Genomic DNA, 13135 nt, shown 5'->3' on the forward strand with positions numbered 1-13135 from the left:
TTCGTTACCAATTTTGATATAAGGCCTACCTCAAACGTCAACAGTCAGAAGGCGGTTGTACTGACTGTGAAAGTCATGGTCATTTGTCTCCTCCACTCCCATCGTAGGCCCACCGGGACTCATGGGATGAACTGCCCCGACTAAGAGACACAAAGTTTTTTGGTCATTGTAGGCCCAATCACGTCTTGCTCTGCCCACAATGCCCCCTCATATGCATTTTAAACGTAGGCATATCATATTAAATGAGTCTTTCTAAGTACCCACGTAGAATATTGTTTCCTGGTTATATGAATGGTGTAAGCATTGGCTAGAGAGTTTAAATCCATGCGAGAAAGTGTACACATCGGGAAGAGTATTAAGATTTAAGACACAGACAGGAGTCACAGCCAAAGAAATTAGACCCAAACCTTTTAAGGATCAGACCCTTTTTAGAAATGATCGCCTTAAAAGACATACCCAAATCTAACTGCCTGATGCAAGGATATGCATATTATTGATACCATTTGAAAGGAAACACTTTGAAGTTTGTGGAAATGTGAAATGAATGTAGGAGAATATAACACATTAGATCTGGTTAAAGATAATACAAAAAAAGTGTTTTCTATTTTTTTCCCCCATCATCTTTGAAATGCAAGAGAAAGGCCATTATATTGCCTGAGTCGAGGCACAATTTAGATGTTGTCCACTAGATGGCAGCAGTGTATCTACAAAGTTTCAGACTGATCCAATTAACCACTGCATTACTGTTAAAATGTCTGCCCAAATGTGCCTAATTGGTCAATTGAAACATTTAAGTACATAACTGTGTGCCCTCCTCAAACAATAGCATGGTATTCTTTCACTGTAATTGCTACTGTAAATTGGACAGTGCAGTTAGATTAACAAGAATTTAAGCTTTCTGCCCATATAAAGTATGTCTATGTCCTGGGAAATAATCTTGTTACTTACAACGTCATGCTAATCACATTAGCGCACGTTAGCTCAACCGTCCCGCGGGGGACACACCGATATAAAAGCAAATACATTAGCTTTGTAAATCAGTTTCAAAAATCTGATTACGTACCCTTGAACGGAAAACAGAATATCTTCTAGTTTCAATTAAAGCACAATAAAAATGTAATTATCACCACCAACATATACAGGGTGTAATACCATCTGTGGTTGATGCTTTATGCCTATTCCGAAATTGATATGAAACGTTGATTTGAACATTCTGACCAACTAGTGGGTCAGGCGCCGCCCCACTGTCTGATTCATATTGCGTGATTTTTTATGATAGTTGTTGATAATATTGACTGATTGGTTCTGTATGGGGGTGGTAAATCAGGAAAAACTGTCTGACAACTGACCTACTTTCGTATTTCATTATGTAACTCGGTAGCACACACACAAAAAAACTGAAATCTTTACACTGACAGTGCCAACATTGCTACGTGGTATTTTAAAGAGTCAGTGGAGATCATCAAGCTTTACAGTTAAAACACTGGTGGTTTTTCACTGATAAAATCTCCATAATTATGTTTTCATACTGAAAAGGGGGATTGGTGAGCATGAGCTGTTGTACGCACAATGAATGATTACAAATATTTGCACCAGTTTTAATGACCCAGTCACACACTACACAGAGACAAAATAAATTGAGTTTGGTTAAAAAGAGAGAATAACTTTATTTTAACAAGACATTTATGAGACAATACAGATGTTTACCTGGACTAAAACATCTCTTCAGGGTTTCCTTATTACAAGCATGGCCTAGTCAAACTATGTTCAAGACATGTTTCATTCTACACAACCACTACTATATAAAAAAGATATAAAACCAATTTTCTGAAACCGACAACAGAAAATGAAGTTGAATAACAAACCAGTCTTATTCTCAAACAGTGAACGGGTGGAAAATAGCTTTTCTTGATCTCTGAATAAGTGAACCAACAAGTCACCAAAACAATGGACTTTTTAAGAGCTGGATCTTGCAATGTTTATTTGCAGCACACCTTGTATGAATGTTACTCAAATCTGAGTTGTTTTAGAGGAGGTTGTTTATGTACAAAACAGGAAGGAAATAAAGGCAAGAATGAAAAGCAGGAAGTCTTCCACATGGTATTGGTTCTGTGGGGGAAAATGGGACAAGCTGCAAAGCAGCCGTCTGGGGGGTGGAGGAAGATGTGGGGGAGTACTTGACATGCTAGTAGAGGCCTCCTGTCTGTTGCTGTAAAACGTTGATCGTATCTTCATCCTCCATTTCCAACTGTCAGGAAAAAGGGAGGAAATTAAGACAATTTTATATAGCAATTTTACATAGCTATTTGCTTTGAATGGAAAGCTTTCGTTAGAAGCCATTTTGCATTTAACAATCTTTCGGCATGCACAAATGTTCATTGGTATTCTCAAAACAGGGAGGAATGCGTGGTCAGAGAGAGGTCGTAAATTCCTGAGGAGAGGATCTCCTCATGGCCACACAGTACAGAGATAGAGTGGAGTTTCATAGAGAACAAAGGAATTTCTTCCACCTCACAGAACTTGAGGTTCGAACAACATTTACGTTCCGGAGAAGGTATAAAAGATCGGTGAAGAATCCAGCTACGAACTGGTCCGTTTGTTACAACTTGGGGAAGCTCATGGGAGACGGTGCGGCCACATTACCATAACGCTGTTTATATAATAGCCTCAGATATGAGGTTTACATCTAATTGTTGTATAATATGAATGAGTGAGGATGATACTGTTTGTAAAATTGTGTAATGTGATTTTGAGACTGTTTAATGAAGGAAACTCCAATTTCCTTTCGAGTTGAACTAAATCAGAGGACCGCCCATGAGCCAGTTAGGGTCGGGCATCCTGGGACAGGCCCTTTTCTGCAATTCCGAATAAAACCCCAACTTTGAGAAATTCTCACCAGACCATGTTTTTCTCCATTACGAGGAGACAAAGGTTGCAGACCATTGCTGAATCTTTTAACCATACCACGTGGTTAAACTCTTAGACTATCGATACCGACAGAATAAGAACAAGTCTTTGATATTAATTACTAGTCTGCAGCTAGGAATTCGGCATCGTTGAACGTGAAGAATGACAACCGCCGACAACATGAATGAATGTCGCTCTGAACTATCCCCTCTAACCACGACAGAGAGAGAGAAAGCGAGGGAGAGGAAGAAAACTCTCCAACAGAAACTAACTTTTCAAGAAAGATCCCGATGACACACTGAGCGTAAATATATTGATTGATTGCAATTGTTCCCAAATGAGTGAGCGTTCATGTGCAAAGGATTAGCATTTCAATTGTTATAATTATCAACTTTGTAGTGTCTCATCTCAGTTGACCCCCACTTCCCCTTTTGTCCACCAAGCCGCGATACCGGTTTATCCCACTAGGGAAACTCCGTTATCATTTCTTGTGTTTATGCATTTCTGTGAATTACTTAGGTAGTAAATAAATGATTTAAGACCATTGATGTATGGATGACTCAGAGAATACTGGGTTCGTGCAGATAACCAACAATTTACTACGTTTGGAATGAGACTAACGTGAGGTAAAGTAAATAATGAATTAATTCGAAGACTAATTGATCAGATATAAAATATCTGAAAGGTTATATTAGGAAATTATAACTTTGGAATCGGAATATTTTCCTTGGTGCCCCCGACTTCCTAGTTAATTACAGTTACATGATTAATCAGTTTGATCGCGTAATACTAATTACAGAGAATCTTTGATAAAAACTAAGTCTTCAATTTAATGATAGTAAAGACAACACTGTGTTGTTGGCTAGCTCCTCTGAGCACCACAACAGTGCCCTAACGAGAGAGCACATTTTCTATCCCAGGCGAAATCTCGCCTCATTAGCTCATTGTTATGGATGTATCCAAATAAATGTCACTAGAAAACAGCCTCATAATGCCTGCGAGACACCTGCGTGTAACTAGCATGTCGTCATACCAATGCCTTACACCCTGACTACACAGCTCACGTTGGAAAATAAATTTAGAAATCTATATTATTCAATTATTGCACCCACACTGCTCGCGAGTGTCTGCGTTGTCAAGCTCTAAAATAGAAGTCAGTTCTATTTGTGATGCAGATTGCGCTGCAAGTCCTGCCTCTCCCATCTCCTCATTGGTTAATAGAAGCAGGTACCCATGTGCCATTTCCTCATTGGTTAATCCCATGTGGGTGACTGAAAGACGAACAAGGTCGGTGGTGGAAATGCACCTAATTTATGAAAGTTGCCAATCGCAATATAAAGTCCAGAGAAGCAAAAGCCTGGAAGGAGAGATGACTAGAAACGATTCGGTTGACGGTTTTATGTGTGGATTAATTTTCAGAGTAGAGGACCTTGTGCATTTCAGGTAAATAACAACTCAATGTTTATATCCCAGGACAAATTAGCTAGCAACAGTAAGCTAGCTAAATAGGACAAATTAGCTAGCAAGTGCAAGCTAGCTAGCTAAATTGCCATAAATGTTTCATGCTTTTCGACCGTTCCCCAAATTAATGTAATAGGTTCAGAGTTTGTTTGATATTTTAACCTGCGTGTCGTGAACGCGTTTGGTGTGGGGGAGACAAAATACATTTATGCACGCGCGCAGCCGGTTTGGGTTCTGTGTTACTAACATCTGCGTGAAGCCTGCATGTTAATGAAAGTCATAAGGTGCATAGTTTATATTTATATTAAATCTCAACCATAAAATGTTATAAACGTTCAGTTTTGACCGTGCAAGCCGACATTCCAAAGTAGCCTCCGAGTGTAGCCTAAGGCTTGTGTATTTCCTGTTATCGCTCACGGCCTAGAAAAGATTATGTCCAATCTATAGGTAATCTGTCTTTCCCTCAACACCTCATGGCATGGTATGTTATCTTGCTATATACAGATCTAAATGTTGTTAACCAATCACAGACTGTGTTGTTACTAGTTCCCTGTAGCCTACAACAGACAACCAAAAACCAAGAGTTGTGTTCGTGGCTTTCAGTCAAATAGAGGAGTTCATAGGCTTTCCCAAATTGTTAAATTTAGTGTTAGTTAAGGGTTTAGGGTTCAGGGTAGGGACATCCTAAGGAATCCGGATAGCAGTGACCATTCATAGAGTAAGAGACAGGCACGGCATTTGAGAGCGTGTCACGTGACATGAACGTGCCGTGAACTCGACGGCAGTTTGACGCCTTCAAAAAAACTTGCCTCCATTAACAGTCCGTTTATTCATGCCGGTATTTTATGGTGCTAGGAAGATGTTAGCTGACCTCGTAAGAGGTATCAGTAGCTTCACGAGGCTTAATTATGGCACGTTAAACCCCCCATACAGCTTAAAAAATGTAAACACAGCTACTGTTGTTATTCTGTCTGCACTGTTTGACGGGACTGTAAGTTAGCCGTAGATGGCTAGCTAGCAACCAAGGGATAAGAACGTTGCCAGCCAGTATGGCAATGGTACATTTAGAAAGAAAAACTGTGTTGCGTCCATAGATACAGAACGACTGGGTCGCGTCTCTGGCAACCGAACGAACAACCAGTCAGCTTGGGTAGCAACCCTAGATGTGTCGGGACTATATTTTGGGGAAGGATGAAATAGTATGAATAAATACATTAAAATAATGTTTTTAATGCAAATATGTCAATCATTATTTGAATATGTTGGTAATCCGTATAAAAGAGATAATGCCCTCCTAAGCCGGTGTTTGGAGGAGATATTGGCACGGTTTGCCGACCCTCGAGTTCTTCTCGGCCCTAATAACACCCGTGCCATTATATCCTCCAAACATCAGCTCCTCTGGCATTATCACTGGAATGGTGTTGTTCAAGCAAAATAGAGTGAATTGACATAATAAATCAGTTCCTCCATAAGACTCCAGGCTTACCTGTGCAGGTGTGTGTCTCGTTTATTAGCTGTCCATCGAACTTGACTACTGTCACTTCTCTACTATGTGAATGAAAACACTGCAGAAAGGAAGGGATGAGGAGATAGGGAAGGGCATTACAATATTTCCACTCCATATCCACGTTGGCCGACATCATTTTTATCAGATAAAGGGAGAAACAACAGGATAGGGAGGGAAGTGGCTTCTACTCAACAAAGCCTGTAGAGCCTGGCCTACTTCCATGACTTCACTGGTCTAAAGAGACACACAAGATCCATTATGGATGGGCACGCACACAAGCACACACAGCATTGAGATTAGGCCTACTCTTTCCTAAATAAAAATAGTTTCAAGCACTAGAAGAGTGGACAGTACAGAATCATAACATTTTACTCATTTAGCATGAGCTTTTATCCATAGCAATTAGGGTTAGGGCACCAACAGATTGTTCACCTAGTTGGCTCGGGGAGTCAAACCAGCAACCTTTCAGTTACTGGCCCAACGCTCTTAACCACTAGGCTATATGCCAGACAGCTGGGACACTGGAATAATGAGGACGATGAAAAGGAAGATGATAATATGATGAAGACAACACAGCCCATAGCGCTCGTCTCCTGTCACAGACAATGTAGACTACATCTGACAGTGAACAGATCATATGATCAGATAATATGAGCTGTCATCTTTCATCAACCCCTGTATTCCCATAGTTAGGGTCAGGACTTTTTTCAGGTCAGGTCATTAGGGAAAAGTTTGTGGGCCCATAGTCATAAAGCATCTCAGAGTTCAAGTTTATTAGTCATATACCTGTACACATGACATACGTGGAGTACACAGTGCAAATACATGCTTAATTACAGGTTCACCTCTCGACAATAGAAAAGTAAATAAGTAAATAAGAGTACAAAAAAGAAAAGCTCGATGAATAAGAACGAGGATAAAAACGTTGCTAACATATATTACAAGGAGACACTCAAACAGATAGTTCTGGTCTTTTCAAAAACCTGGCACAAATTGGGATCTGGGGGAAGGGAATGGGTGGGGTATATGCAAATTAAATACTGTAGTATTTACTATAGTTAAAGTCTGGCGTGTTTGCGGACTGTAGTGTTTTTGAGGACTATTCTGTAGTATTTAAGTGTTTTTTTTGTGATGATAATACTTTAGAATTTACTATAGTATTCTACAGTATACTACAACATTATATAGTAAGTACTACACATGATTGAGGAATACTACAATGTGTAGTATAGTATATTACAGTTTACTACAGAATTCTATACTAAGTACTGTAGTATTCTATAATAAACTTCATTATTTTTCATGTGGGCACACACACTTTACTGTAGTACTTACCCTGGGGATGACCCAGATGAAGAGGATGAGCAGACTCAGGAGAAGCACAGAGCCAGCAGTGACAGCTGAGACCAGGACCAGATACCAGGACATTCCTAGCCCTGAGGATGCGTCATTCTGGTCACACTCCTCATCTGTGGCACAGCAACACACCAGGGTAGCACACATTTTTCAATTCAGTTCAGTACATATCATAAAAATATCCCCAGGTGCAATTCGTTATAAAAGAGATGTTGAAGAATCCAATACAACTCAACAAACTGACCAATTTAAACGTGTTTAGAAGTTACAGCATCGTAGCTCAAGTTAGGATTAGTTCCTATGAGACTGCGCCACTCAGAGCTCACATTAAGACAATGGTCCTGAATCGTTCCCTAACCCTCTTGACCCTAACCAATGTTCCCTCTGAGCTCCCCTCGGACTGCCACACAGATTAAATATCAGCACACACAGAGAAGCACAAGATTGAACTTCATTCAACTTTCTAGAGTTTTCCCCTTAACACTAACAACGCTTCGCTCTACTGTGGTAATTGTGCTCGAATCAATGCAATTTTAGCCACTTTCAATGCATTGAAACAAAATGAACTATGCAAGACTTTGAATGCAAAACTAACTGCAAAACTCACGCCGCTAAACTTACCCTAGTAAAACTGACTATCATACCGATCCTCGACTTCGGCGATGTCATCTACAAAATAGCTTCCAATACTCTACGCAGCAAACTGGATGCAGTTTATCACAGTGCCAACCGTTTTGTTACTAAAGCACCTTATACCACCCACCACTGCGACCTGTATGCTCTAGTCGGCTGGTCCTCGCTACATATTCGTCGCCAGACCCACTGGCTCCAGGTCATCTACAAGTCCATGCTAGGTAAAGCTCCGCCTTATCTCAGTTCACTGATCACGATGGCAACACCCACCCGTAGCACGCGCTCCAGCAGGTGTATCTCACTGATCATCCCTAAAGCCAACACCTCATTTGGCCGCCTTTCCTTCCAGTCCTCTGCTGCCTGTGACTGGAACGAATTGCAAAAATCGCTGAAGTTGGAGACTTTTATCTCCCTCACCAACTTTAAACATCTGCTATCTGAGCAGCTAACCGATCGCTGCAGCTGTACATAGTCCATCGGTAAATAGCCCACCCAATTTACCTACCTCATCCCCATACTGTTTTTATTTATTTATTTTTCTGCTCTTTTGCACACCAGTATCTCTACCTGCACATGACCATTTGATCATTTATCACTCCAGTGTTAATCTGCTAAATTGTAATTATTCACCTACCTCCTCATGCCTTTTGCACACAATGTATATAGACTCTTTTTCTTTTTTCTACTGTGTTATTGACTTGTTTATTGTTTACTCCCTGTGTAACTCTGTGTTGTTGTCTTGTTCACACTGCTATGCTTTATCTTGGCCAGGTCGCAGTTGTAAATGAGAACTTGTTCTCAACTAGCCTACCTGGTTAAATAAAGGTTAAATAAAATAATAAATCGTTTCTTGTAGGCAGCGCACATCAAAGTAGGATTCTATTGAATTGACATGCACGACTCAGGCCTGTAGTCTACATAGAACGGTGCGCCATAACCAATCAGAGTTGCAGTAGGCCTATATGCAAATAGCCATTGCCATATACGGATCTGTGCCATTCACTTTGAACAGGACAGCATGAGCAGTCCTGAGTAGATGCACTTGTTTTGAGATCAAAGCAAGAGCTGCATGTAGCCAGCCTCCTGTGCACATTTGTTCATATTCTTTGCTAGTGAGTTATTAGCCTAGTTATGGCTAATTTCTAGTCAACAATGGGGGAGTGGTTGCTTCCTACAAGAGCACAAAATGTGTGCATTTCTAGCCATCTTTGAAAAACAAGTCAGGTTAAGAGCTTTTTTTATGTCTTAAAGGGGCAGCACAGATTGAACAATGATACAGATATTTAAAGCATTCCCTTGGCGTTTCCACTCACTACCAAATATGGTAGTGAGAGGAAGCCAACTGGCCCGCAGTGGGTAAAGATGGATTTTGGCTGACATGCTGCACATTCTCTTATCAATGAAACATTTGATTTCAATACAGTTTTCAATTCCCAAAACTAGAATGTTTTAAACAGAGCGGACTAAGTTGTGTAGACCTTACCCTTTGCAAAAGTTTTTTTATTTTTTTAAAATTGCATTGTTTAGAAGGAGTGCATAGGTGAATTGAGTTACTGCACGTGCACACTTCACAGAGTAGCCGTTCCCTAACGGAAATATGCAGATTTATGCTAGAACGCACTAATAGGATCTCGCTAGCTTGTGCTTGGCTCTGCCCACCTCCGTGTCTGTTCTGCCCACTATGACTCATTTGTTCCCAATGGAAACGATAGGCTGTGGTCTATCTTGGTTAAATAAATATCTTTGGTGGCAGTGTTGTATTTTGAGAGTGTTGAATAAGCTAAGTAGCTAATAGGCAGAGGGTAGCATTTGTCTGATTCTCTGTAGTAATTGTATAGGAATAATAATGAATTGTATTTTGTAAAATGGTTTCTTGCATCAAACACAACATACTTAGTCACCTCCATGTCTGAAGGACAAGTGAATACAGGTTAATGTCAAGCCCTGCATGTTTTTTAATTCAAAAGTCTCATAGAATGTAGGCCTACATTGAACACCACACATTTGCTGTTACTGTAGGCTGAATGATAGAACAGCTATTTCCATATGAAATGTTATGGGATGCATTTTTCTCCATTGTTTTTGATGGTAGGCCTACATTATAATTAAATAGCCACAGTAGCCTACTTGGCCACTGTTAAAACTGTACCTTAAAGTGGGTACAGCCTCAGTGATCACAGTAAACGCGAGCCAGAATCTTTTTTTTTTTAACCTTTATTTAACTAGGCAAGTCAATTAAGAATACATTCTTATTTACAATGACGGCCTACCCCGTCCAAACTCGGACAACGCTAGGCCAATTGTGCACCGCCCTATGGGACTCCCAATCACAGCCGGATGTGATGCAGCCTGGATTCGAGATACAGTGCCTTAGACCACCGCGCCACTCGGGTTGCACATCATTTTTACAATGTTCAAATCTGCGCCAGGCATATCTGAAATTTACTCAGTGCCAGAAAAAAATAAAGGAACATTGACCCTATTACCCTTCAATATTTGCAGATCTGAAGGATCTGGATAGGTATTACCCAGAGAGGAGCTTCCAACATACAGATCTGTATATTTTACTATAAGTATTTATATATTTCTGCAACCAGCCAGGTTTACATGTATATCCACCTATCACATCTAAACTGACACTTACACACACACACTCACCACTTATGCTGCTGCCGCCATACTGTTTACCATTATTATTATTTTTTTATCCTGCTACCAGTCACTTTCTCCTAATCTCTGCCTGTGTACATATCTACCTCAATACTCCTGTATCCCTGTACATTGTACAACTGGTACTGACCCTGTATTTACTGTAGCTTCCTATCTTAATTCTCATGTTTTTCAATTTTCTTATTAGTTATACTATTTTGATATCGAATGCTGCACTGTAGGATAAGGCTGGCAAGTTAAACATTTCACTGTGCTTGAGCATATGACCACAAAAAACTTGAACATTGAAGGGTGCAGTAAGTGCCAAATGGATGGTTAGGGAACGAATCAGGACTGGCTGAGACACTCACCATTCACCACCAGCAAAACAGCTCCTTCCCCCTCAGTCTTCTCAATCTTGTTTTTCTTATAAACACTGAACACACACCAGAAGGCCCCAGAGTCTTCTGTGGTCAGGTTTGTGATGGTGATGTCCATTTTGTTGAGTCTTCCGTTAGTCGTCAATCTGAGTTTGAACCTCTCGTGGAATGTTAATTTTTCTGTTTCCTGGTGAAAGTAGAGGACTAGAATCTCTTTTGTTAGGCGCATGTACACACTCAGGTTTTCTTGGTCTGGCAGAGAGGTGCTGCAGTGGATGGTCATAGTGTCTCCCTCCTGCTTTCGGACCAGCAGTCCCTTCCTCCCTTTCATGAGCAGATGGGAGAATGAAAAAAAAAACACCATACAGTACCAGTCAAAAGTTGACACACCTACTTATTCCAGGGTTTTTCTTTATTTTTACTATTTTCTACATTGTAGAATAATAGTGAAGACATCAAAACTATGAAATAAAACATATGGAATCATATAGTAACCAAAAAAGTGTTACACAATTCCAAATATATTTTATATGTGAGATTCTTCAAAGTACGTGTTATTTCATAGTTTTGATGTCTTCACTATTATTCTACAATGTTGAAAATGATAAAAATAAAGAAAAACCCTGGAATGAGTAGGTGTGTCCAAACTTTTGACTGGTCCTGTCTGTGTCAGATGTTTGTTCTTTAAAGATATACCAACACCAATCAGTTAAGGAGATCTTCACTACCTAAAACTAGTTTCACACAAGTCTGGGTCTATTTTTGGATTATGAATACAAGGAACCATATACTACTCTACCCTCATTTGAATATTGCACTTGAAAAATAAATTACTTAAACAACCTCTTTTGTACATCTATGATATTGCAACTCTATAGATTACAGTGGACTCCTGAAAAAGGCAATGTCTTGGGACTGTCATGCCAGAGCATGCAGTTATCAGGAGCAAGCTATTGAAAATCATGTCATTGAAATGTGACTGGAAAACTGTATTGTACTTAAAGAATTCACATTTATTCAAAGAGCACTTATCAAGAGTCGAATGTACATAATATATTTTAAAGTGTAAAACTGACTAGATTAAATGTTAAATCAAAAACTTTCCGTCACCTCCCAATAGAAAATTAAAATAAACACCACTCACCTTTCTCAGCCAGGGTGCTGCAAAGGAGACAGAGGAAGACTGCACAACACAGACAGAATGCAGACATCGTGCTAAAACAACATGAGCTTCACATCACAACTAAACTGAGCCTTCAAATAACAGGAAATATACAGTATGTCTATACCACAGTGGTGTCTGCTCTAGAACCTCTCCACCAATAGGAACACGAAGTAGGCCTACTTTACACTTAGGTTCTGAACAAATGAGGTAGGCCTAATAAACCAAAATAAAATGACAAAATAACATACAGAGAATCAAGACCTGAACTTATTTCAGGTGCAATTGTGGGTGTCAGTATGTGACAGAATCATAGGTTAGGAATAAATTAGGTTAAACAACAAAACACAATTATTTGACTAACTTTTACTTCACTACAATCGAAAACAAAATACGTACGTTTTACTCCATACATTTTCCCTGACACCTGTGGAGGAAATTAATATTCATGACATACTACAGTCGTGGCCAAAAGTTTTGAGAATGACAAATATTAATTTTCACAAAGTCTGCTGCCTCAGTTTGTATGATTGCAATTTGCATATACTCCAGAATGTTATGAAGAGTGATCAGATGAATTGCAATTAACTGCAAAGTCCCTCTTTTCCATGCAAATGACCAGAAATCCCCAAAAACATTTCCACTGCATTTCAGCTCTGCCACAAAAGGACCAGCTGACATCATGTCAGTGATTCTCTCGTTAACACAGGTGTGAGTGTTGACGAGGACAAGCCTGGAGATCCCTCTGTCATGCTGATTGAGTTTGTATAACAGATTTGAAGCTTCAAAAGAAGGGTGGTGCTTGGAATCATTGTTCTTCCTCTGTCAACCACGGTTACCTGCAAGGAAACACGTGCCGTCATCATTGCTTTGCATAAAAAGGACTTCACAGCCAAGGATATTGCTGCCAGTAAGATTGCACCTAAATCCACCATTTATCAGATCATCGAGAACTTTAAGGAGAGCGGTTCAATTGTTGTGAAGAAGGCTTCAGGGCGCACAAGAAAGTACAGCAAGCTCCAGGACCGTCTCCTAAAGTTGATTCAGCTGCGGGATCGTGTCACCACCACTACAGAGCTT

General features: G+C 39.9%; 1 protein-coding gene across 2 annotated transcripts; it reads right to left on the reverse strand.

Moving 5' to 3' along the window:
- Positions 1-1637: 1637 nt before the first annotated feature.
- On the reverse strand, positions 1638-12576 carry LOC112226327. 2 transcript variants are annotated; one of them, XM_042312666.1, is made up of 5 exons: positions 12038-12573; positions 10885-11217; positions 7211-7344; positions 5855-5933; positions 1638-2248 (listed from the first exon to the last, which is right to left on the reverse strand). In XM_042312666.1, the coding sequence occupies exons 1-5, from the start codon at positions 12102-12104 to the stop codon at positions 2232-2234; spliced, it is 630 nt and encodes a 209-aa protein (XP_042168600.1). In that variant the 5' UTR covers positions 12105-12573; the 3' UTR covers positions 1638-2231. The 2 variants fall into 2 exon arrangements, with proteins under 2 accessions (XP_042168600.1, XP_042168601.1); XM_042312667.1 differs by lacking the exon at positions 5855-5933 and having other exon boundaries at positions 12038-12576.
- Positions 12577-13135: the final 559 nt, after the last annotated feature.

This window comes from Oncorhynchus tshawytscha, unplaced genomic scaffold, assembly GCF_018296145.1.
Source record: "Oncorhynchus tshawytscha isolate Ot180627B unplaced genomic scaffold, Otsh_v2.0 Un_contig_7733_pilon_pilon, whole genome shotgun sequence".
NCBI lineage: Eukaryota > Metazoa > Chordata > Actinopteri > Salmoniformes > Salmonidae > Oncorhynchus > Oncorhynchus tshawytscha.

Coding starts and splice junctions, on each gene's coding strand:
- LOC112226327 (XM_042312666.1), bottom strand. CDS start 12,104: ATGTCTGCATTCTGTCTGTGTTGTGCAGTCTTCCTCTGTCTCCTTTGC. Junction 11,218..12,037: donor CAGCACCCTGGCTGAGAAAG/GTGAGTGGTGTT, acceptor TGCTCATGAAAG/GGAGGAAGGGACTGCTGGTC. Junction 7,345..10,884: donor TGTTTTGCTGGTGGTGAATG/GTGAGTGTCTCA, acceptor GCTGTGCCACAG/ATGAGGAGTGTGACCAGAAT.